Source organism: Candida parapsilosis, contig 005807 (assembly GCF_000182765.1).
Source record: "Candida parapsilosis strain CDC317 annotated contig 005807".
NCBI lineage: Eukaryota > Fungi > Ascomycota > Pichiomycetes > Serinales > Debaryomycetaceae > Lodderomyces > Lodderomyces parapsilosis.
Window position 1 is genome coordinate 1,567,128 of NW_023503280.1, and position 19,295 is coordinate 1,586,422.

General features: G+C 38.7%; 7 protein-coding genes across 7 annotated transcripts; 1 reads left to right on the forward strand and 6 right to left on the reverse strand. All coding sequences in view use genetic code 12, as the record gives it.

Moving 5' to 3' along the window:
* Positions 1 to 28: 28 nt before the first annotated feature.
* CPAR2_806780 (uncharacterized protein) lies at positions 29 to 1,717 on the reverse strand (the record flags this gene model as incomplete). The annotated part of the gene is made up of 1 exon (XM_036808578.1): positions 29 to 1,717. The coding sequence occupies one exon, from the start codon at positions 1,715 to 1,717 to the stop codon at positions 29 to 31; it is 1,689 nt and encodes a 562-aa protein (XP_036665301.1).
* Positions 1,718 to 3,185: 1,468 nt separating this feature from the next.
* On the reverse strand, positions 3,186 to 5,141 carry NOG1 (putative GTPase; the record flags this gene model as incomplete). The annotated part of the gene is made up of 1 exon (XM_036808580.1): positions 3,186 to 5,141. The coding sequence occupies one exon, from the start codon at positions 5,139 to 5,141 to the stop codon at positions 3,186 to 3,188; it is 1,956 nt and encodes a 651-aa protein (XP_036665302.1).
* Positions 5,142 to 5,384: 243 nt separating this feature from the next.
* On the reverse strand, positions 5,385 to 6,365 carry CPAR2_806800 (coiled-coil-helix-coiled-coil-helix domain-containing protein; the record flags this gene model as incomplete). The annotated part of the gene is made up of 1 exon (XM_036808581.1): positions 5,385 to 6,365. One exon carries the CDS (start codon positions 6,363 to 6,365, stop codon positions 5,385 to 5,387), a length of 981 nt encoding a protein of 326 aa, XP_036665303.1.
* A 329-nt stretch (positions 6,366 to 6,694) lies between these two features.
* On the reverse strand, positions 6,695 to 7,813 carry MNN9 (mannosyltransferase complex subunit; the record flags this gene model as incomplete). Its single annotated transcript, XM_036808582.1, has 1 exon — positions 6,695 to 7,813. One exon carries the CDS (start codon positions 7,811 to 7,813, stop codon positions 6,695 to 6,697), a length of 1,119 nt encoding a protein of 372 aa, XP_036665304.1.
* Positions 7,814 to 8,130: 317 nt separating this feature from the next.
* On the reverse strand, positions 8,131 to 9,562 carry CAM1 (translation elongation factor EF1B gamma; the record flags this gene model as incomplete). The annotated part of the gene is made up of 2 exons (XM_036808583.1): positions 8,131 to 9,164; positions 9,364 to 9,562. The coding sequence occupies 2 exons, from the start codon at positions 9,560 to 9,562 to the stop codon at positions 8,131 to 8,133; spliced, it is 1,233 nt and encodes a 410-aa protein (XP_036665305.1).
* Positions 9,563 to 9,820: 258 nt separating this feature from the next.
* Positions 9,821 to 11,746, reverse strand: AHR1 (Zn(II)2Cys6 transcription factor AHR1; the record flags this gene model as incomplete). Its single annotated transcript, XM_036808584.1, has 1 exon — positions 9,821 to 11,746. One exon carries the CDS (start codon positions 11,744 to 11,746, stop codon positions 9,821 to 9,823), a length of 1,926 nt encoding a protein of 641 aa, XP_036665306.1.
* A 5,381-nt stretch (positions 11,747 to 17,127) lies between these two features.
* Positions 17,128 to 19,257, forward strand: CPAR2_806840 (uncharacterized protein; the record flags this gene model as incomplete). Its single annotated transcript, XM_036808585.1, has 1 exon — positions 17,128 to 19,257. One exon carries the CDS (start codon positions 17,128 to 17,130, stop codon positions 19,255 to 19,257), a length of 2,130 nt encoding a protein of 709 aa, XP_036665307.1.
* Positions 19,258 to 19,295: the final 38 nt, after the last annotated feature.

Consider the following 19,295-nt stretch of genomic DNA (forward strand, 5'->3'; position numbering starts at 1 on the left):
AAGGACACGTAAAGCCACCATGCGAATATCACTCCATAAGGAAAACATCTTCATGAGGCGTTCCTCTTGGCTTTCCATCGAAATCGCTACGTTCATTGATTTCGCTACACTCAATTCCTTCAAGCAAACCACGCAAGCTTGGCCGACTGTTTAATGTACCGCTTTGTGATCTTGAATCACGTCGTTTCAATTCTTGTGGGGTCAAGATCACATCAGCTAATAAACCAGGTAAAAAATCTCCCTCAAACACATCATCGGTGAAAAGTTGGTGTTGGCGATGGCCGATATCGAGGCTGCCATTGTGATTCCGACTGTAATTGTGCTCGTCACTCGTTGCCAACTGTTCATCTTCAACTCCCTCATCTTCTTCATCATCAAAAACTGGCGAAGTGAGGGACATGTGCTGGTACAGGTATTGCGAGATATTTGGTTTTACTGGCAAGTTACAATCATTGGTTTGCGATATCGCAGTTGATTCAGCAGAGTTTAGCGAAAACCGGGACGTTGGTGTGGTTGCTGAAGGCGTTGAAGATTGGATATTGATGCCAGAAGTTGTTGATATCTTAGGAGGTGAGATAGTTGTCTTTACCGTGGGAAATTGTCCACCAGTTGAATAAGACCGGCGTACACCACTTTGCAGCTGAGGCGCTGGTACGTTGAACGCATTTGCTTCCGTAAAAACGTTTGAAAATGTATCGGATCCTAAGCTGTGCGGATGATTGTGAGAGCCCACTCTTCTATGTTGGACACCCCATTGTGCATGATAATCAACTGGTTTTGCGTATTGCTCAACTGGTGACCAAGAGAGAGGCTCATTTTGAGAAGTTGTTGGGATCCCCTGTTGCGGTTGGTTGCAAAATCTCGAAAGACTGTCATCTGTTAGAGAGTCGAAGGAAATTGGAGCCTCTTTTTGAGAAATGTTGCGTGGCTGGGTATAAGTCTGCTGTTGCTGTTGACCGAAATAAGAAAACACAGGTTGGTGTGGATGCCCCTGCTGCTTTCCTTTGTAGCTATTATAGTATCCAGGGTTTTGAAATGCATTAATTTCAGCTAAATTTGTATCTGGTGGAGAAACACTGCTATAACGTTCTCTGGTTACGGTGTCACCTTCCAACCCTCCAAGTCTTCTGTAGTCATACTCAGGTGAGGTTTTTCCATGGCCTTGGTTTGTAGGGTAGTGCGAGCCATGACCGTTATTGAACTTTTGTTGCTTGGCCCCGTAGTTGTGTTTAGGGTAACCGTCACCCCCATTATTCCAATTATGGTCCATAATGTTCCTACCGTTGACTCTAGTTCCATCAGGTAAATAGTGAGCCAAAGCACATTTCAAACCAAATTTGCAATTACCTCGTAAAAAGTACTTACAAGGCAATTTATCAGCAGCCAAAGCTCCTTCAATATTATGAGAAAACGGACATGAATCACCAGCTTGACAATTTCCCTGCTTAAAGAATTTGCAGGGAACATGACTCAAATTTTTATTAGCATTTGACGACGATCCATTTGTGACAGGCACAGTACCCGGTGGACCAGTATTTGGAGGTAAATCAGCACCTAATGAACTGAGATCAAATGCATGACCAAGTGGTTGGCGTGGTTGTTGTTTATCATTAAAACCGTCAGTTGTGGCGTTGGGATGCTTGTGAAATTTGAAGTTATTATTGTTAATGTGACAGTGATTGTCCAGTCGAAACAGGGCAGCCTTTGATTGGGGCATGACCTAATGGGTGTTACTATTGAAGACTTTGGCAAGCTTGTGGTTAAAACAGGCGGGGGAGGAAAGGGAATAAGTGAATAGGAGTTGGTTTTGATCTTTTCTTTACTCTTCCAATTTGTCCCTTATCTATGTATATATACAGAACTATTATTTAGTTTCATAGATAGGGAAGGGGGAGATCACAAAACCGTTTTAGAAAAAGAAAAAAAAAAACTGTGGATCAACTTATGAGCAAATAGTAGTTGAAACACAATAGAATAGAACAAAAAGTGTGTATAGAGAGCATAAAGAGGTAGTAAACAAGAGAGATTGATAACTCCCGTTGAGCTATGACTTAGCACTGATATATGTTAATTACACAGTTTATGATACTTTCATGAGTCACGTGTTGTTTGTTCTTATTTTGGTTATCAGAAAGTGATAGTTGCATCTAGACTAAAGTATCAATGGCGGCGGTGGTGGAGGTGGCTTACCTCTCATAAATCCCTCAACTGATTACCAATAGGAAAAACAGAAAACTTTTTATTGTTGTGCACTGCCTTTAGCGTGCATTATGCATATATGGCATTATATTCTTGCATATCGAAGGCTCTATCTCAATACCTTCGGACTACGAGTCGAAACAATAGTTTTGTAAGACCAAAACATCAAGTTCCAATCCAGAGAGCTCAAGATGGACGAAGATATTGGAATAAATTGAAATTGAAATTGTTTCATGAAAGCAATATCAAAACATTTTTTTTTTTACATAATAATTGTACCATAGTATTATATAATCAACTCCTTTCCCTTATTCACTGACCTTATCTTGCTTCAATTTATTACACAAAACCACCATGCTCCAGCATCAGCACATAAGCTTCCACATCTTTACTAGTCGCTTTAGCTTGAAAATAAATGTATATTGTGGTTTTTCCTTTCCCGTTTTCGCTTATCAAAAAAGCCAACAATAACAGTCTTCTTCGATGTGATGTAAACCATTTTTCGACTAGTTTTGAAACTTTGGTAGGAGGTCTAGATGCGCGTCAACAATATAGTTTATCTCTAATATCATAGATTAGGCCATTCACCAAAACTAAAATGCCAATTCAATAGTTAAAATGAAATAAAAGAAAGAGTGAGTTACCACCTTGGTGGTATTTGAACCGTTACACATCTATTCGACTAATTGGGTTAAAAGTGGGCTCTTCCCAGGTAAAAAAGAGGGGCGGAGAGAAAAAAAGAGGGAGGGGCTGTGGATGCACGCTCAACTGAATACTTTTTTAGGCTTCGTCTACACTCGTTGTCATGACAATTTAGTCAGGGGCTACAAACAATGGAAATTATATGGACAACCAAATTTCAGTTTCGGAAAAACACAAGATCCAAACAGTACGGAGTTTACGAATCAAATGAGAATAGCTCTTTCCCTTTTTTTAACTTACACTAACTAACAACAACGATACACACACACTCCCTCTCCCCTTCCTTAACGACGATCACTGGATCCAATACCCCTCTTACCACTAAACAAATGTTTAGGTAATGCAGCAGTTGAATGTCTATCACCTTCACCTTGTCTAGCCATTCTATTTCTTTCTCTTCTTTGGATCTTGGCCAATCTTTCAGCTTGTGATCTCATTGCTCCATCACTAACACCATCATTCAATCTATCAGATTGTGAAGCAGCTTGCTTCTTCTTGGCCAACTTCCTGGCTTTAATACCTTGGTTCTGTCTTAATATATCGACACCTGATGCTTTACCTTCATCAGTGGCTTTCCTCTTTTTCCCAATGGTATCACGCAATTTGTCAGTATCATAGCCAATGTTGTACATGTGTTCCTCCAAATCACCAAATGATTTCTTGACTTGATCTCTTGGCATAATCGCCTTATTTTTCAATGATTTTCTATTTCTACCTTCAATTATCATTGTCTTTTGTTTATTCCTGATCCATTGTGCCTTGTCTTTGATGTCTTGTATTTCTTCTTCAGTCATGTCCATGTTGGCATCATTGGTATCATCGTCATCAGAATCATAAAATCCCTCTTGTTCTAATCTTTCTTCTTCTTCTTCCAAGGCTTGCAATTTAGCAGCGATATCTGGATCCAAGTAATCATAAACATTTTTACCATCCAATAACTCAGGCATGGTGTCTTGCTTCCACTCCTCATCGTCCAAAATATACTTGTCTTTCAAGTTAATGTTAAAGACACCAGCACCACCGTTTTCAGCTTCATAGTCTCTAGCCAATTTTCTTCTATTTGGATCATTTGGATCATATTTGAGCACATCTTTAGCTCCTTCTGGTATATATGGCAACCTCTCGACATCGTCTCTTTGTTGCGGTTGAGCAACATGAATTTTATTCAATACGTTATTGACTCTAGCAGTTCCCTTTAATTTTTGCTCAATTCTAGCCGTCAACAACTTCTCACAAGCATGGTTACGCACTTGCATAACATTATCCTCTTCATAGCACGAAGTGTACATGATTTCAACACCAGGTACAGTTTTCAAAGTATCCAACATTTCTTGCTTTTCAACATCTAAATCTTCAACTTTGATAATATCAGACTTGTTCATAACAACCATGACTGATTTATTAGCAAACAAGGGCTTAATTGAGTGGAATAATTTCACTTGTGCTTCAATAGAAAATCCACACTGTTCACTCAAATCCATAAAGTACAATACACACGACCTCAAATGTGCAATAGCATATATACTCTGCATTTCGATGTTGTTCATTTCTTCGGTTGGACGGTCCAAGATACCGGGAGTATCAATAGCTTGGAATCTGAGATATTTGTAATCAAAATGGCCGACATACAATGATTTTGTAGTAAATGCGTATGGCTGCACTTCAACATCTGCCTTGGTTATACATCTCAAAAATGATGATTTTCCAACATTTGGATAACCACAAATCAATAATGTACGAGTGTTTGGGTCAATACTAGGCAATCTGCCCAAATGCTGTCTCACTTGTTCCAAATAAATAAATGGGTCCTTCAATTTTTTAGTTATAGTGGCCATACGACCCAAAGCTGCTCTCTTCAACTGTTTACACTGATACAATGACTGGCCAAATTTCAAAAGACGAACATAATCTCTGCTCACTTGTTCAATTAAAGTTTTGGCCTTGGACACTGCTGCTAATGAAACTTTATAATGATTTTTTTCATACAATGTATCCATCAAATCACGATGAAAAGGGTGTACATCATTAATATTGGGGAAGCCACTTAATAAATCGTTGAACTTTTCAACAAAACCTTCTGCAGTGAATTTGACTTTTCTCATGTAAAAAGCACGAATACGAGTGATTTTGAACCCTGGTCTAATGACCGTGGGTGTTTTTCTTTGGGTACGGTTCAATATTATATCCAACATATCGTTAGATGTTGGTACCGGCGGTATATCCTTCCACGACAACTGCATCTTGAGTCTGTAATTGTTGTTGATAAAAGTGGTATATCTTGGATGAGTTTGAATTTGAGGATGAGATGAGGTCTCTATTTTTTTTAAAAAAGGAAAAGAAAAAATCTTTCTCAAACCCAAAAACTGTCGTGTCTGAAAATAAATTGTTGAGACATTATTGGGTTTCAACTACAACAATGCTATTATATACAAATTCTATTACATGTAACTTTTACTAAGATCAATCTCAACTCATTGAAAAATCTACTTTGAAGGTTTCGATTCAGTGGCTTGTTCAATTTCCTTTATAGCAGGTTCAGCAGTCTCCAAAACTTCATGCTCAACAATTTCAGTACTGTTCTCCTTATCATCATCATCATACAATTCCTCTTTATAGTGTTCCGGGTGCTTTTTGAAACAAGTTCTCATGTTTTCAAACTTCTTGATACAGTCGATACCTTTAGGTTCAGTGTCTGAGTAGATAAAACAAGAAAATGCTTCTTTAAACTCCTCTCCACATGGTCCATGTGCCATACCACCCAAGCAAGGGCAATCCCAATTGATTTCACCAGTCTCTGGATTATAAGCAGCACCTTGGTAATTATTTTCCTCAGATGATGATGAGGAGTTATTGTTGCTGTCATTCGACTGATTTCCTGATTTGTTGTCATTCAGCTTAGAATCGCTTGACTTTTCACTCAATTTTTCCTTCTTTTCCTTCTTTTCTGAAGCTTCGGCCTCTGGTTTATCAGCAAGCGCGTCTTTGTTTTCCTTAGTTTTTTCCACCTTTTCAGGATCACTGGCTTCGTGTCTACTAGTATCGTCATCCAACTTCTCAGCGGCTTGTTTGCCAGTTGATGAGTCTGATGAAACATCTTTGGTGTCAAGAGCTCCGGCTTTTTTAGTCAAATCGGTTTTCAACTTTTCAATGTCCGCAACTTCTTCGGAGCCTTTTTGCTCTTGTAATTGCTTTTGCTCGGTTTTGAACTTTTCTTGATGCTTTTCAGCAGCGGCAGCTCCTTCTTCGAAATTATCTTGAATGCTTTCGGCCACTCCTAAAACTGTTTCATTCTGGATCGAGCTAGACCAGGATAAGTATCCAATGGCAACAGCCATTGGCACAATCATACCAGCTGCTAATTTTGTATTAACATTATTACGTGTGGCGGAATTTCTTGTAGCATAAGTTCTAGTAAATCTTGCACTTTGACGAGCAATTGCAAATCTTGTAAATTGTCTAAGCATATCTGTTGCGTTGAGGCGACTTCTCTAATTCTATGTGTCTTAGTAATGGGGATTCGATGAAAAAAAAAAAAATCACTCTGAACAGGAAATATAATTGCGGAACAGCAAACGTTCTCGGTCCAAAGGTTTTTGCACAATCCGGTGATATATCGGAGATGGAGAAAGTGAGATATACGATCACTTGTTTTGTCTCCTTCAAAGACATGGCATACACCTCATAGAGCTAGTACGTCCACTGCCATCATTTTTTAAAGCCTACAGTTATCTGTACCTACACCTGTGTTACCGTTTAAATTATTCTACTCTTCTCTACCTTACTCTACTCTACTCTACTCATTGTGATGATACACCAAGTAATTGGGCAATCCAACGACTTCATAGCCCAATCTTTTTGCCATTTTAGCAAATCCTTCCGTTTCAATCAAGTGGTAAAATGGGAACGATGGGAACATCGCCCCATCCCTATGAACATCGGCTTTCACCATGACCGCTCCGCCACCAACACCATCCAACGCCATTTCAGTGTTAACATCTTGATTCGGGTCGTAAAAGTGCGCCATCAAAGCTCTGTACGTGGCCATTTCTGAGTATCCCTCAACAATGATTTCATCATCACTCAAACCAGCAGCCAATTTCAAACCTTCTTCACTTTCAACCCAGTTGTTGTAGTCATATGGTCTGATCGACTGCTGTTGTTTCTCTTCGTCATAGTATCTTTGGTACACATTGGCTGACAAAACTGGCTTATTATGGGCAACCAAATCTTGAATCAAGTTTGGAGGGGTCTCAACTATATCAGCATCCAACCACAAGATCCAAGATGTCGAAGGCGAAATGGTGGAAAACACTAATGAGTTTCTTGCCAATGCCATCATTGATCTCCTTTCCTTTTGCACCTTGAAAGCATGTCTATCTTTTTCCAACTGACTACCCAATGAGTTTGAGTCTTGTCTCAACAAAGTAACCTTCTTGAAATTCAATGTCTTATCAGCTTTGCTCTTTTTCAATGCCGTCTCCAAATTCTTCAACGCTTCATCCCCTTCTTCAGTCCTTGGAAATATAAATCCCAATGAGATCAACGAGTGATCATACGTTAACTTGTTCAAGTTTTCCCAATACTCAGGTAAAAACTTTGTCATTGGTGTCAAGATCAACACTTCTTCCTTCTTGGCCAATGCATCGGATGACGAAGTCAATTTGTTCAAGTCATAGTGGGATATGTGATTTTTGGGCAAATTCTTCACCATTACCGAATCCTTGTTATTGGAGCTAAACCATGACTTTGATTTCTTATCGTAGCTGTATTTCGGAGTTGATTTTGCCGAAGATGTCGATGAGAAAGATCCAAAGAGAAAAAAATAGATGAATAGAAAGACGGTGATTGGTGCTAAAAGTGCCAACGGTTTCCTTCGTATATAATTGATGTATGGATTTCTATAATGCACCATTGTTGTGATTGAAGGTGTGGAGATACTTTTAATGTGCGCCTATTTTGGCCCCTTTGACAAAATGTGGATCCGTTGCTACTGTGGTGGGATATATCAACGCAATGTGGTGAAAATCCCAGAAATGTATTCTTGATCTCAAGCTTTTCTTTTCCAAACACGTTACGGGTTTACTTTTTTTTTCTCTCTTCAAAATTTTCTTTTACATGATGAAGGATTTTTTTATAAAAAGAAAGTCATACCAGGTTTCGTACAAAGGGGGGGGCATATTAATTGTAGAACATATATAAAACCTATCAAAGGCAGCAGTATACAAATATCTACTTGAAGACTTTACCGTCAGAGATTTCTCTCTTTTCACCATTAACAACAACTGGTTCATCCCAGGCAAGCATGTTATCAAAGAACTTCTTATCTTCATCCTTTGAAGCATCCAATTTGGTGAATTCGTATGATTCCCAATCTGGAGCAACATCAAATGCTGGAGCGTAATCTTGACCTCTAACCAAAAAGGCTCCAGTAATACCATTGTTGTTGTTTTCACCATAAACAACCATACATCCAAACATGTATTTGGTTGATGCTGATAATCTGTTGAAGAATCCACCAATCAAGTTGTTGGACATGAAGGTCAAAGTCAATTCATCATTGTATTTGTAGTCAACTTTCCACAATGACCATTCTTCTGGATCGTATTGGTTTTTCCAGAACCATGGAATGGCAACTTCTCTGGTTTCTTCATTAGAATAAGTTCTCTTCCACTCATCCAATGGAGCTTTTGGCTTACCCAAAGCTTCCAATGGGTGCTTTGGCTTTGGTGCAGCAGCTGGAGCAGGTTCTTCATCGGCAGCTTTTGCAGCAGAAGCTTCCTTTTTAGCTGGAGCAGCAGCAGGAGCTTTCTCCTTCTTTTCCTTCTTTGGAGGTACATATTCAATTGGCTTCTCAATGAATTTGTAATCGCCCAAAAATTCTACCAAGATGGGGGACTTGATGATAGTCTTGTACCACCTGGTGATTCCTGGATGTTGCTTTCTCCATTGTTCACCAAACAAGAAATCAAACCCTCTGACATACAAAGTAGCAGCTAAGATGTCGGCAAAAGTGATTCTTTCACCAACCAAGTAAGTGTAGTTTGACAATCTTTGTTCAAAGACCCCATTGACTTTTTCCAAATAAGCAGAACCCTCGTCAATTTGCTTCTTGTTGTATGGAAGGGTACCATTCAATGGCTTGAAAACTTTGGCTTCTGTTGGTAACAACTCAGTGTTAGCCAAAGAGGTCCACTTTAAGATTTGAGCATATTCAGCAGCATTCTTACCCAACAATTTAGATTTTGGATCACCCAAGTTGATGACTAAAATGCAATGTTAGTAAAAATTAAAATTAAATCTCAACTAGACCACCATATAAATGCTGAATTCTTCAGATTAGGTATTCTCGACATAGTTTATTAAGACAGGGATAACTGTTTAAATAAATTGAAAAAAAGTTTCTCATCACTTTAAAGCACTGCTGTGGCTAACCAATTATTGGTCAAGTTGGTTGATACATACAATAAAGACAGATTGCAATAACTTCAGTTAAAGTAAATCCCTTTGGACCAATAAAGGCTGGAATCTTATTCAATGGGAAATTCTTCTCATATGCAGCATCTTTATCGCTAATTTTGACATCCAAGTTGAAGTGCTTGACCAATGCTTTTGCAGGAAGACTCCTGATTTGCTGAGTAGCATATAAAGTACCCAATGACATGATTTGAGTCTGTTGTAGAAAAGGGAGAAGAGTCTTGTTGATGAGCGGGATCGAAAAAAAAAAAGAAAAAAAATTTCTACTTTTCTAAAATGAAATGGAAAATTTTTTTTCCGCATCGAATTTACACATTTCCGATTGTCACGTGCTATGTATTACTTTTGCGGTAATAGAGTCTTTTTGGGTTGGAGCTGCTATAACGATTGAAGAATACCATTACAAGTGAAGAAAAATCTCTATCTCTGCAAACGGTATACAACTTTAATTAATGTTGACATACCTTAGGGTCCACCCAAAGTAATGCATGCACTGCAGGCGACTCATTTCATCCTCTGGACCACTGTGTTTAGACATTTCGAGGTACAGCTGAATTCTCAAGTTTGATTGCTGAACAATGATTCCGTTGTTCATGTTTAGCAACTTGAAAGTGAAATTTTGTAAAATGGCACGAGAAACACGTTTTGGATCATAAGAATGAGACTGAATGAAGAGTTGCTCGGGGGTAACGATTTGTAATTGTGGATCAAGTACTTGTTCGGCACTGTTTATCGTTGAGAATTGTGCGGCATCGTCAGGAAAGTTGATGACATAATCTAGCTTGATTAAATACCATAACAATTCCTTGAGTTTCGCAGCTTCAGTTAATTTAGATTGCGTCAATTTGTTTTCAAAGCCTGGACCTTGAGATGACGTTGCGAGATTGACGTTTTGCAGTAATGCATTCGATGATTGAAAATTTGCATTTTGAAACCGTGATGTGATGTCAACGTTGTGGTACGAAGTATTGAGAAAATTGATTTCATACGAATTGAATTTGATAAAGCTGGAATTGTCAATTTCATCAGGTGCAACGCTATCTGCGTATTGTGTGAATTGCTTTTGTATAAATGCTAAGTCATAGTACTTGTTCATAAAGAACTTTAAAATCGTTATTGACTGAATGCATGAGGAGATGATTAATGACTTTTCTGAACTTCCGGAATGCATGAAATATATAAATAGTTTGGACAAAAGTTGATCAAACAAGTTCGATTGGTGGTTGAGTATTTGTTTATGAAGGGATGTGAGTTTGCCGTGAGGTATTTTCAAATACATTCCCAACAAAATCAAACAAACACTAATCAACAAGGTCTCAAAGAGTGACAAATTTGACGTTTGAATAATTTCAATATCCTTGACCTGATTGTACTTGAAATTTTGAAAATCAATCAAAAGCCGTAAATCGATAGCATCGGAGACGTTGTGGTCTCGAGAACAGTTCATTAAACATGAAAATAGAAAATTGTCACTCTCTTTAATGCACACCACTGGGATGATGGTTTGCCATATGTTAAAATCATTGAATTGATCAAGCAACCAAAAGTATTGCTCTTTAACCAATAAATTTATGTAGTGCTGAGGATCATAACTTAAGGGGTTTGTATTGTAGACCACAAAATTGGTGTATTGTACAGGAGATGTAACTTGCATTGGAGGAATTGTAGTAGGGTAGCTTAAAGTGTGCAGCTGTTGTTGTGTATTTGTGAAATGCAAAGAAGGTAGAACTGTCTCTGATTGCGACTGTTGCAAAGAATTCATGACGATCTGGTTGGGGTAGGCAAGAGGAGGTTCCGGATTCGGAGTTGCCCGTGTGTACTTTGATATTGGTGCCAAACGCTCTAATTGTGTGTTCATCGAAATAATTCCACTCTTTTCATGATGTACGGGTCTTCCAACCATTGTGTTGGATTGCCCTAACAGCATTGAATCATTGGGCGGTAAATAGGTCTCGTCTTGATATTCTAAATCTGAGTCCCTAAGATCTTGCTGAGAATGCAAATGCATATACGGTCGGTACTTCTCCAATCCATTATACAATGCCGCTATTGTGATTGATTGATCTAATATTCTGTGAGGTTGCGTTGTGCTCGAAACCTCCCCATAACAATGTGGAATATCTTTTCGTGGGTCATAAAGCATGTATTGTGTAAAGTTTAGTCTCAATCCTCTATAACACACACGCTTCAGTCGTAGACAGTTGTTGCAGACAGGTTGCGTCTCGTCACATTTTATGTGTCTATCTCTGCACGTAACACACCCTGACCTTGTTCTACGCCTTTTGAATGGTTCTGAGTCCCCAGAAGACTTTGTAGTCGACACCGACGACGATGTCGGCGGAGGGTGCAGTTGTGGTTGTATCTTGTCCATTTCCGTTGTTTCCCTCGAGGTATTCGAAAGTACATCAAGGATTTAACTTGCAACGTGTTGTACTAACAAGAAATTTCGTGCATCCAAAGACGTTAGTTGGATGTAAATATGTTCTTTACCCAAACTAAACAATGTTTCGTTCCAGAACGAAAAAAAATTAGGTAAAATTGGATTATAAGGGTATCTATTGTAACCAATGCTTGGTGGAGGTTAAGGCAATGGCAATGTGAAACTAAAAAGAATGTTGTGTTTGTTGAATTTCGGTGTAATTGTGGCTCCAGAGTGATCAACTGTTTATACGTTGGTGATAATTTCGTAGTATTCAATTTGCAACAATCTTTTTCTCATGGAAAAAAAAGCAATTGAAATCTTTTTTTTTTCTTCCACCTTTTGGTTATTCCGAATAAAGCGCCAAAAGATCCGATTGTAGGGTTCGCCCTCAAGAGAAAAAGATGTTGATGCTAACGCAGGAGGTGTGTAGATGGCTGTCTGTTTTCTGTTAGCGGGTGCGGTGTGCAGTTTTGACCCTGTTTTCAACTCAAAGCGCGAAATTTTTCAAAATAAAGTAAACATCTGTCGAGTTTGATGATAACTTAGGGTTTATTTATACGAAAAACAACAGTATTACGTGAAAAGGTTTGCTTTAGTGCTATAAGTAAACTTTAAATTCAAATTTCATTACAACCAGGTTTGTCTAATGCAACTAACTGGTGTGAAACCCAAAAAAAAAAAAAAAGAAAAAAAGGAATTGTGCATAAAATGTAACTAGTTTTAGTAACCCTACTTAAAAAAAAATATAATATTTATGTGATCCTTGTTTAGTCTTACTTTTGTTCCATTTTCTTTAAATGTGTAATCTAAATGACTTTTCAATTACGTTACCATAGTTAGCTGAGGCATTCGCGGTGTTTAGGTACAACGGAAATACATTCCAAAAATCTACATAGATACACCTCATTTGCAGCTTCGAGCTGATGTTATTCGATGAACTTATGGGAGAAGACCAAACCTTTAATGCAGTGTTTCGGTGAAGAAATGTGTAGAAATGTCTAGTGGTACCGAGCGTCATCCCCTATGCAGCACCTAAGTGGCTATCTAAAAAACTCAAATTACAACGCCTGCATTATTTATTGGTGGTAAACCTTAAAATGTAAAACTTTAATTCGCACCTTTATTCTTAATAAGGGAGATAAAAGTAACAGTTGATCATTCATTCATTGTTGTAGACCTCCCGTGACTAAAGGTTGTACTAGACCCTTTATTTTTTCGCATATAATCAGGTTGTGAAAATTTACTCAAGGTTTAGACTGTTGCTATAAGAGTGTTACTTGCCACATTAAAGTTTCCACAATGAAACCAGTGTTTCTCAAACGTGACTTGCACATTCGATCAGAAGTTGGCCAAGCGTTCCTGTGGTTTCCTTATACGTGGCAATCCTCCCGTATCCTTAATAGGTTATACTCAATTGTTTCTGGTATAATGATGTTGCAAGAATAAATTAAAGCCAACTTTCACATCACTCTATACTTTTTCTTTCTGATATCAAAGATGAATGCTAGGAGTCAGCAACAAGCAAGATCAAACTTAAATCAACCAAATCACACAATCGTATCAAAGCATAAAGTTAAATTGTAACATCTTTTTGAAAAGTAAACTTTTCTAAACAAAACACTATTGTGAATTCTTCAACAATAACCGAGAAGTATCCTCAAAAACATTTTGATTAGTTAATGAGTACAGCTCAGTGAAGGGTCTCGTGTGATCCAACTTTCACCCTGTTTATTATATGGACTTCGATGTGTACTTAATGACACAAAATTGAGCAGTCCCTTCTGTTGTGTGAGAATGAGAAACAGGCGGAAGAGCTCCAAATTCAATAAGAGCTAAATGACAAACTTCCTCAAGAAGTATGACTTGAGGAATGTGGGCTTTCCCCAATCACGTGAAACGAACCTGAACTACACTTTGCAATTTGCACCCCTTGCGGATCTTTGGTTGATTCAGAATTATAATACTTGAGCTACAAACTGCCACAAAGTTGAAGTTCGGCTATTGCTGCCCAAATCTTTTGATTTACCACAAGGTGCTTTAATAAAAATCAAAACAAACTCCCTCAACCAGTTACGACAGAGGCGCGTCGGAAACAAAAATGGTATTGGATGTGGAGCACTATTAATTTCCCACTTTTTGAAGACTGAGATTCAAATGAAACGGAAGTAGAAGACCGAATCAACGGGATATTTTGATTGTACAATTGCAACACACCTTATTTGGCCTTTCATTTTAGTTGCAAGTCTTGTAGCTATAGTTCCAGGTATGGATTACTAATCTACCCTTTTTATAAGCAACGACTCACAGGGTGGATTAGTAAGTGATTGGGCTCAGAGTCAACCAGCTTTTGTTATAATCATTTTGTCACATAATTTTTAAAAAAGCTTATTTGATACACAAAACACAAGAGTTAGCAAGTGCAAGCGACGGGTGTTCCCGAAAGAAATGGCACCCTCACTATATGATATCCAAGGTGCAGCTGCATGCAGCATGCAACACGCGCACCTGTGACGTAGTAACTATTGCATTCTACAATGCTTGCGCAATGCCCTCCACTTCCCATGCCCCACCCCACAAATTCATAAACGTAATTTCTGCTTCGGCGAAACCGGGGACAAAAATCAAATCATTGGGATCAATCAGCTGTCAAGTGCAAAGCAAAGATTCTCTAGTTCAAAAACCTGTGAGCTTGTACGAGTGCTTTTTTGGTCACATCACATAGAGAACAAGTATCACAGACTATTTGTAACTAAAGACGTGATTAGTATTTTATTCTCATCACATGCACCAACAAGTTCGCCAAGATAGTAGAGCTTTAGACAAGGGTTTAGCTCCAGAACTATGTAACAATCACCAGATAATTCGCAAAGAGCGAGTGGAGTTGAAGTCGGGTTCCCACCACGAGTAGCAAGTTATTGTTAAAAACAAAGCAAAAGTACATCACTCCCAAAAAAAGGAGCAAAATTAATGTCTCGAGTGACATGAATAGCAAATATAAAACTTCCACTATTATACAAATCATACTTGCTTTGTGCTCTCCATTTACCTGTCACTTCCACACTCTGATACTAGTTCGGCATTATAATTTTTTTTTTTAGTTTTGTATTCATTGTTGTCGCAGCTCGGAAATGCTCCACCTGCAGATCTTCAAAACTTTCAAAATTTATTGTACTTAAATAATATTTTATTATAACTCTGCTTTGTACGTTATGGTTTCACATTGGGTAATGTGATGGAAAAACTGTTGAATTGTTTTCAGCAAAACTTTGGTTTAACCGCGGTACTGTTTTCTTATCTGAAACAACAACGACATTTACAAATCCGTCTCATAATCAATTAGGTCAGGGTGCATAATGTTTCAGAAGATGGTATTTCCGTGGTGTTGATGTTGATGCATGTTAAAAATAAGCAGCAGCTTTAGAGACTAACTCATACCTCTCCTTTTACCCCACTTTGATTCTCTTTAAGAATTGTTTACAAAGTTTTTCTTTATTTCGCACGAATTTTTAACAAACTTATTGTTTTCTGTTTTTTTCGATAAATGATATTTTAACACAAGATTGATGCAAAATATGAATGTCATCGCCGATTAAGATCATAATAGGATAACTCCTTCAAAACGCAAAATGTGCGTTACTATTTTAAACCATTGACTGGTTGAAACTTCATTTGTTTAATAAACCTTATTTACTCTTTTTTTCTAAAAATTTTGAATTAAGAGTCCTCATATTAAGATTCTTAAGTTAGAGATGAGTACTACATACTTTCACTGGTAATCATAAAAGCATCGCAGCAAGAGTCATAGCTTTGTATGGCCAACTCACATTATCAATTCAGATTCGCCACTAAACATCCAGTCCCACGGAATCTCTTTTGACTGAGCTTGTATTGTCTCAAATGAGCTCGATGAAAGGAGAACGGATAATTGGAGGGTAAAGCACGATTATCACACACATAATGTTGTCTAACGCCCTTTATATATCTCACCAAAAAGTTGTCGTTAGAACGCCAGAGGAACGCAAAATTCTGGTATTTGTAGGTCCAAAAACAAAATAACACATACAGGCGAAGTTCCTAACCATAGGTAGCGTAGTACAATGGCTTCAAACAATTTTGGGCAAATTCACGAGCCTTGATTGTGAGATCGGAAATAAGATCTCATCATTGGGGAGCTTCCTCCATCATTTAGGTTACAACAATGGGGCCCAACCAGGAAATAAGATCACCCAAGCTCCTAACTCCTTCGAAAAAATCTCCAACAGATCGTCGGTTTGTTTTGGTGATTCGGTTGCTATTTATATATTTTCTTTATTTTTGGTCGTCAAAAAATGTGAAAACAAAAACAATTGAAAGTATCACAAAAAGGAAGCGCTGGTATATACTCATCGTCAAAAGGAACACCGCAACGTCGAGCGCGCACACACACACACACACACACACACACACACACACCTCAATGATCTAATCGATGGTTCAGTGCCTTGCTAAATTAGTGAAAAATAGAGATCCTTGTCGCTTGGGACAAGTACAATTATCAATTGACGCATCAACATATAAGAAACACAGTGTTCTCGATCGCTTTTTCATAAAGCAAGAAAAGAAAATCTCCGATTGTGCGCAAACAAGGCAATATTTTTGACTATTGCCATCATCATCATCTTCTTCCTCCTTCGTTTTCTAAGACTGTTTGTGTGGGTAATTCTCAAATTTGTGTAGACTTCGCTTTTGTTCTTCGTAAACGAGCGCTTAATGATGCATCCACAGGCGTTTGCACAGTTAAAGGAGCTCTTACTAACACAATATAAGGAGCATACACACTTTAATTTTTTGTATTTTTTTGTTTTTGTTTTTTGTTTAAAATTGCTGTCAGGGACACAATGGAAAATTATTATTTATTAAATTATTTGATTGTATACATTTAGTACTATTTTTTGTAAGCCTTTGGAAATTGCAATTTGAAAAAAAAAAAACATTTAAAAGTCTAATTAGCTAAAGGCAGTCCAAAATTACTATAGAGGACCATCTCATAAAATTTTCAAAAGAAAGATCTTGTGGAGATTGGCTGTCTTCTTTTTTTTTTTTGGGTTAGGTTAAACTAAATTTGATAAGAAAGAGATAACGGTATGAAGAAGCAGGAACCTCAACGAGAAGCAGCAAGTGCAAGCGAGAGACCGAGAAAACAACGGAGTCGAACTTTTAATTGTCACGCAATTCCGTCCTCCGCAACCTTCCTGACGCAAGATTCAACAATGCATCGATCAACCAATGAACCAATAACCAATGCCAGACACCCATCCAATTCAAATGCTAGTCGTACGTCACAATTGGGCATGAGTCAAAAGCAACAACAACACCAGCTGCAACAACAGCTGCAGGCGCGTCAACAACAAGCACTGCTGCAACTGCAACAACCACTACAACAGCCACAGCGTCAGAGGCGAGGGTCATCGCATTTACCTAGACTGTCGCGAATAGAAGAAGCAATTGCCTTGAGCGACTCTCGGCCATCATCATCTAACTTTATCAAAAGAAATACCAGCTCCTTATCGCCGGGAAACTCAGAAATTAAACCTAAACCATTTGTGCTTGAAATCACTAATGTCGCTCTGATTACCACAGAAGATGAGATTGAGCAGTTGCTACTGCAAACTGTTAGTACTGAAAGTTTTAAAGTTTTAAAAGTTTTCAAAACAACCCCAGCGAAAGTTATTGTGAGAATTGAGAGCATAGTTGAATGCAATAACCTTATACGAGTATTGAATGGGTCTCAGTGGAAGGGCCGAACTCTCAACGTTCAACTCAACCTCGATGCAACCGAAAAATCTTCAGTACCAGGGGACTCAAATGAGACATTCAAGCCTGAGTTCAATCGGTCTTATGTTCCGCCACAATATCGTCAACCATCATTACTGCGGAAAAACAATTCATTCTACAGGTCACAAAAGTCAACGGATTCGACAGCATGGTCATCATTTGACTCTCGCAGATCAACGGGGAGAAGCTCCACAATCAGTAGCCACGCGAGTTCTATATTTTCCAGCCATGGACATCGACAATCAAGCAATTTGTCAACCATTTCATCAGACGGCCTGGTTTCAGGAAAGCTGTCTGTGCCACCATTGTCGATACCTGAACGTCAACAATCGGAACCATCTGTTGATAAGACGGAAGAGGTGGGGGAGGGAAGGAACGACATACAGCAAGTTGAAGATCAACCAGACACAAATGCCACAAACCCAATAGATGGCGATCTTATTGAGATCCCTATTGGTGAAGGCAATAATCCAGAACAATTGATAAAAGTTTGCCCCACACGTTTGTTTGTGGGCAATGTGCCGTACACTTCGAATTGGGCTTCATTGAGAAAGTTTTTCATTGAAAAAGCCAATGAGCTTGATCCAGATAATGAGATATCTATACTTCGAGTTGAAATTCCCATTCAACAAATGACCTTAAATGAAGGTTTATTTTATGGACAAATTGGCCAGCCTCAAATTGTATCCAGAAGTAGGGGATTTGCAATAGTAACAACCAAAGACAGAGCTTCGTCGGAAAAGCTTATTGAGTTGTTTAACAATGTCGAATTTGAAGGGCGTCCTTTAACGATACGATATGACAAGTTTCCTCAGTTTAACAATTACGTTATACAACAACTTCATCGTGGACCGAGACAAAACTCAGCTATGTACGGAAGACCATACAGCAGTTCTGACCTTACAATGAACAATGATCCATCTTCCCCAGGGTACCAACAGATGCCACCACCACCGCCACCACCAACACAACTACTACCTGGGGGTCAATACATTCCCCAACAAGTGTTGTCTCCATACAATGCACACCAAAAATTCTCAACCAACCCAACCGGTACATCGTTATTGAGTAACTTGGCCTTTGAGCGAAACCTGTTACAACAAAAGATTTATTACGGAAACCCCGCGAGCCAGCAGCAACCACCTTACTCAACAAATGCCCCAGTCATTCAACCACGCCCACCACCACAACCATCAGCAGCACAGCAACCATTCATGACGCAATCGCAAAATCCTCTACCATCATCAAATTCGAACCAGAACGTTCTTGCTTCAGGATACTATTTCATGCCATATTATTACCAAGCTCCACCTTCGCATCCACCGACTCTACCAGGGTCAAACGCTTACCAACCCCAGCCATATGGAATCCCGGTTTCCGCCACCCCGTCCCTGGTACCCGTTCATGTCCCATTTCAGGCGCATTCAGCCTCCACATACAATGAGCGACACAGCGTAGCTGCTCAAGATAAAGTAAAGGTACAATCCGGAAATTCAGGAGTCAATCAGGACTCACCAGAGCTGCGCCAACTGCAGCAACAACAACAACAACAGCAACAGCAACAGCAACAGCAACAGCAACAGCAACAGCAACAGCAACAGCCCACTAGCGAGCTTTTTCAAAAGATGACACTCAATGAAGATTGATAGAGTACAGAGTTATTAGCTTACATAGAACAGAGACA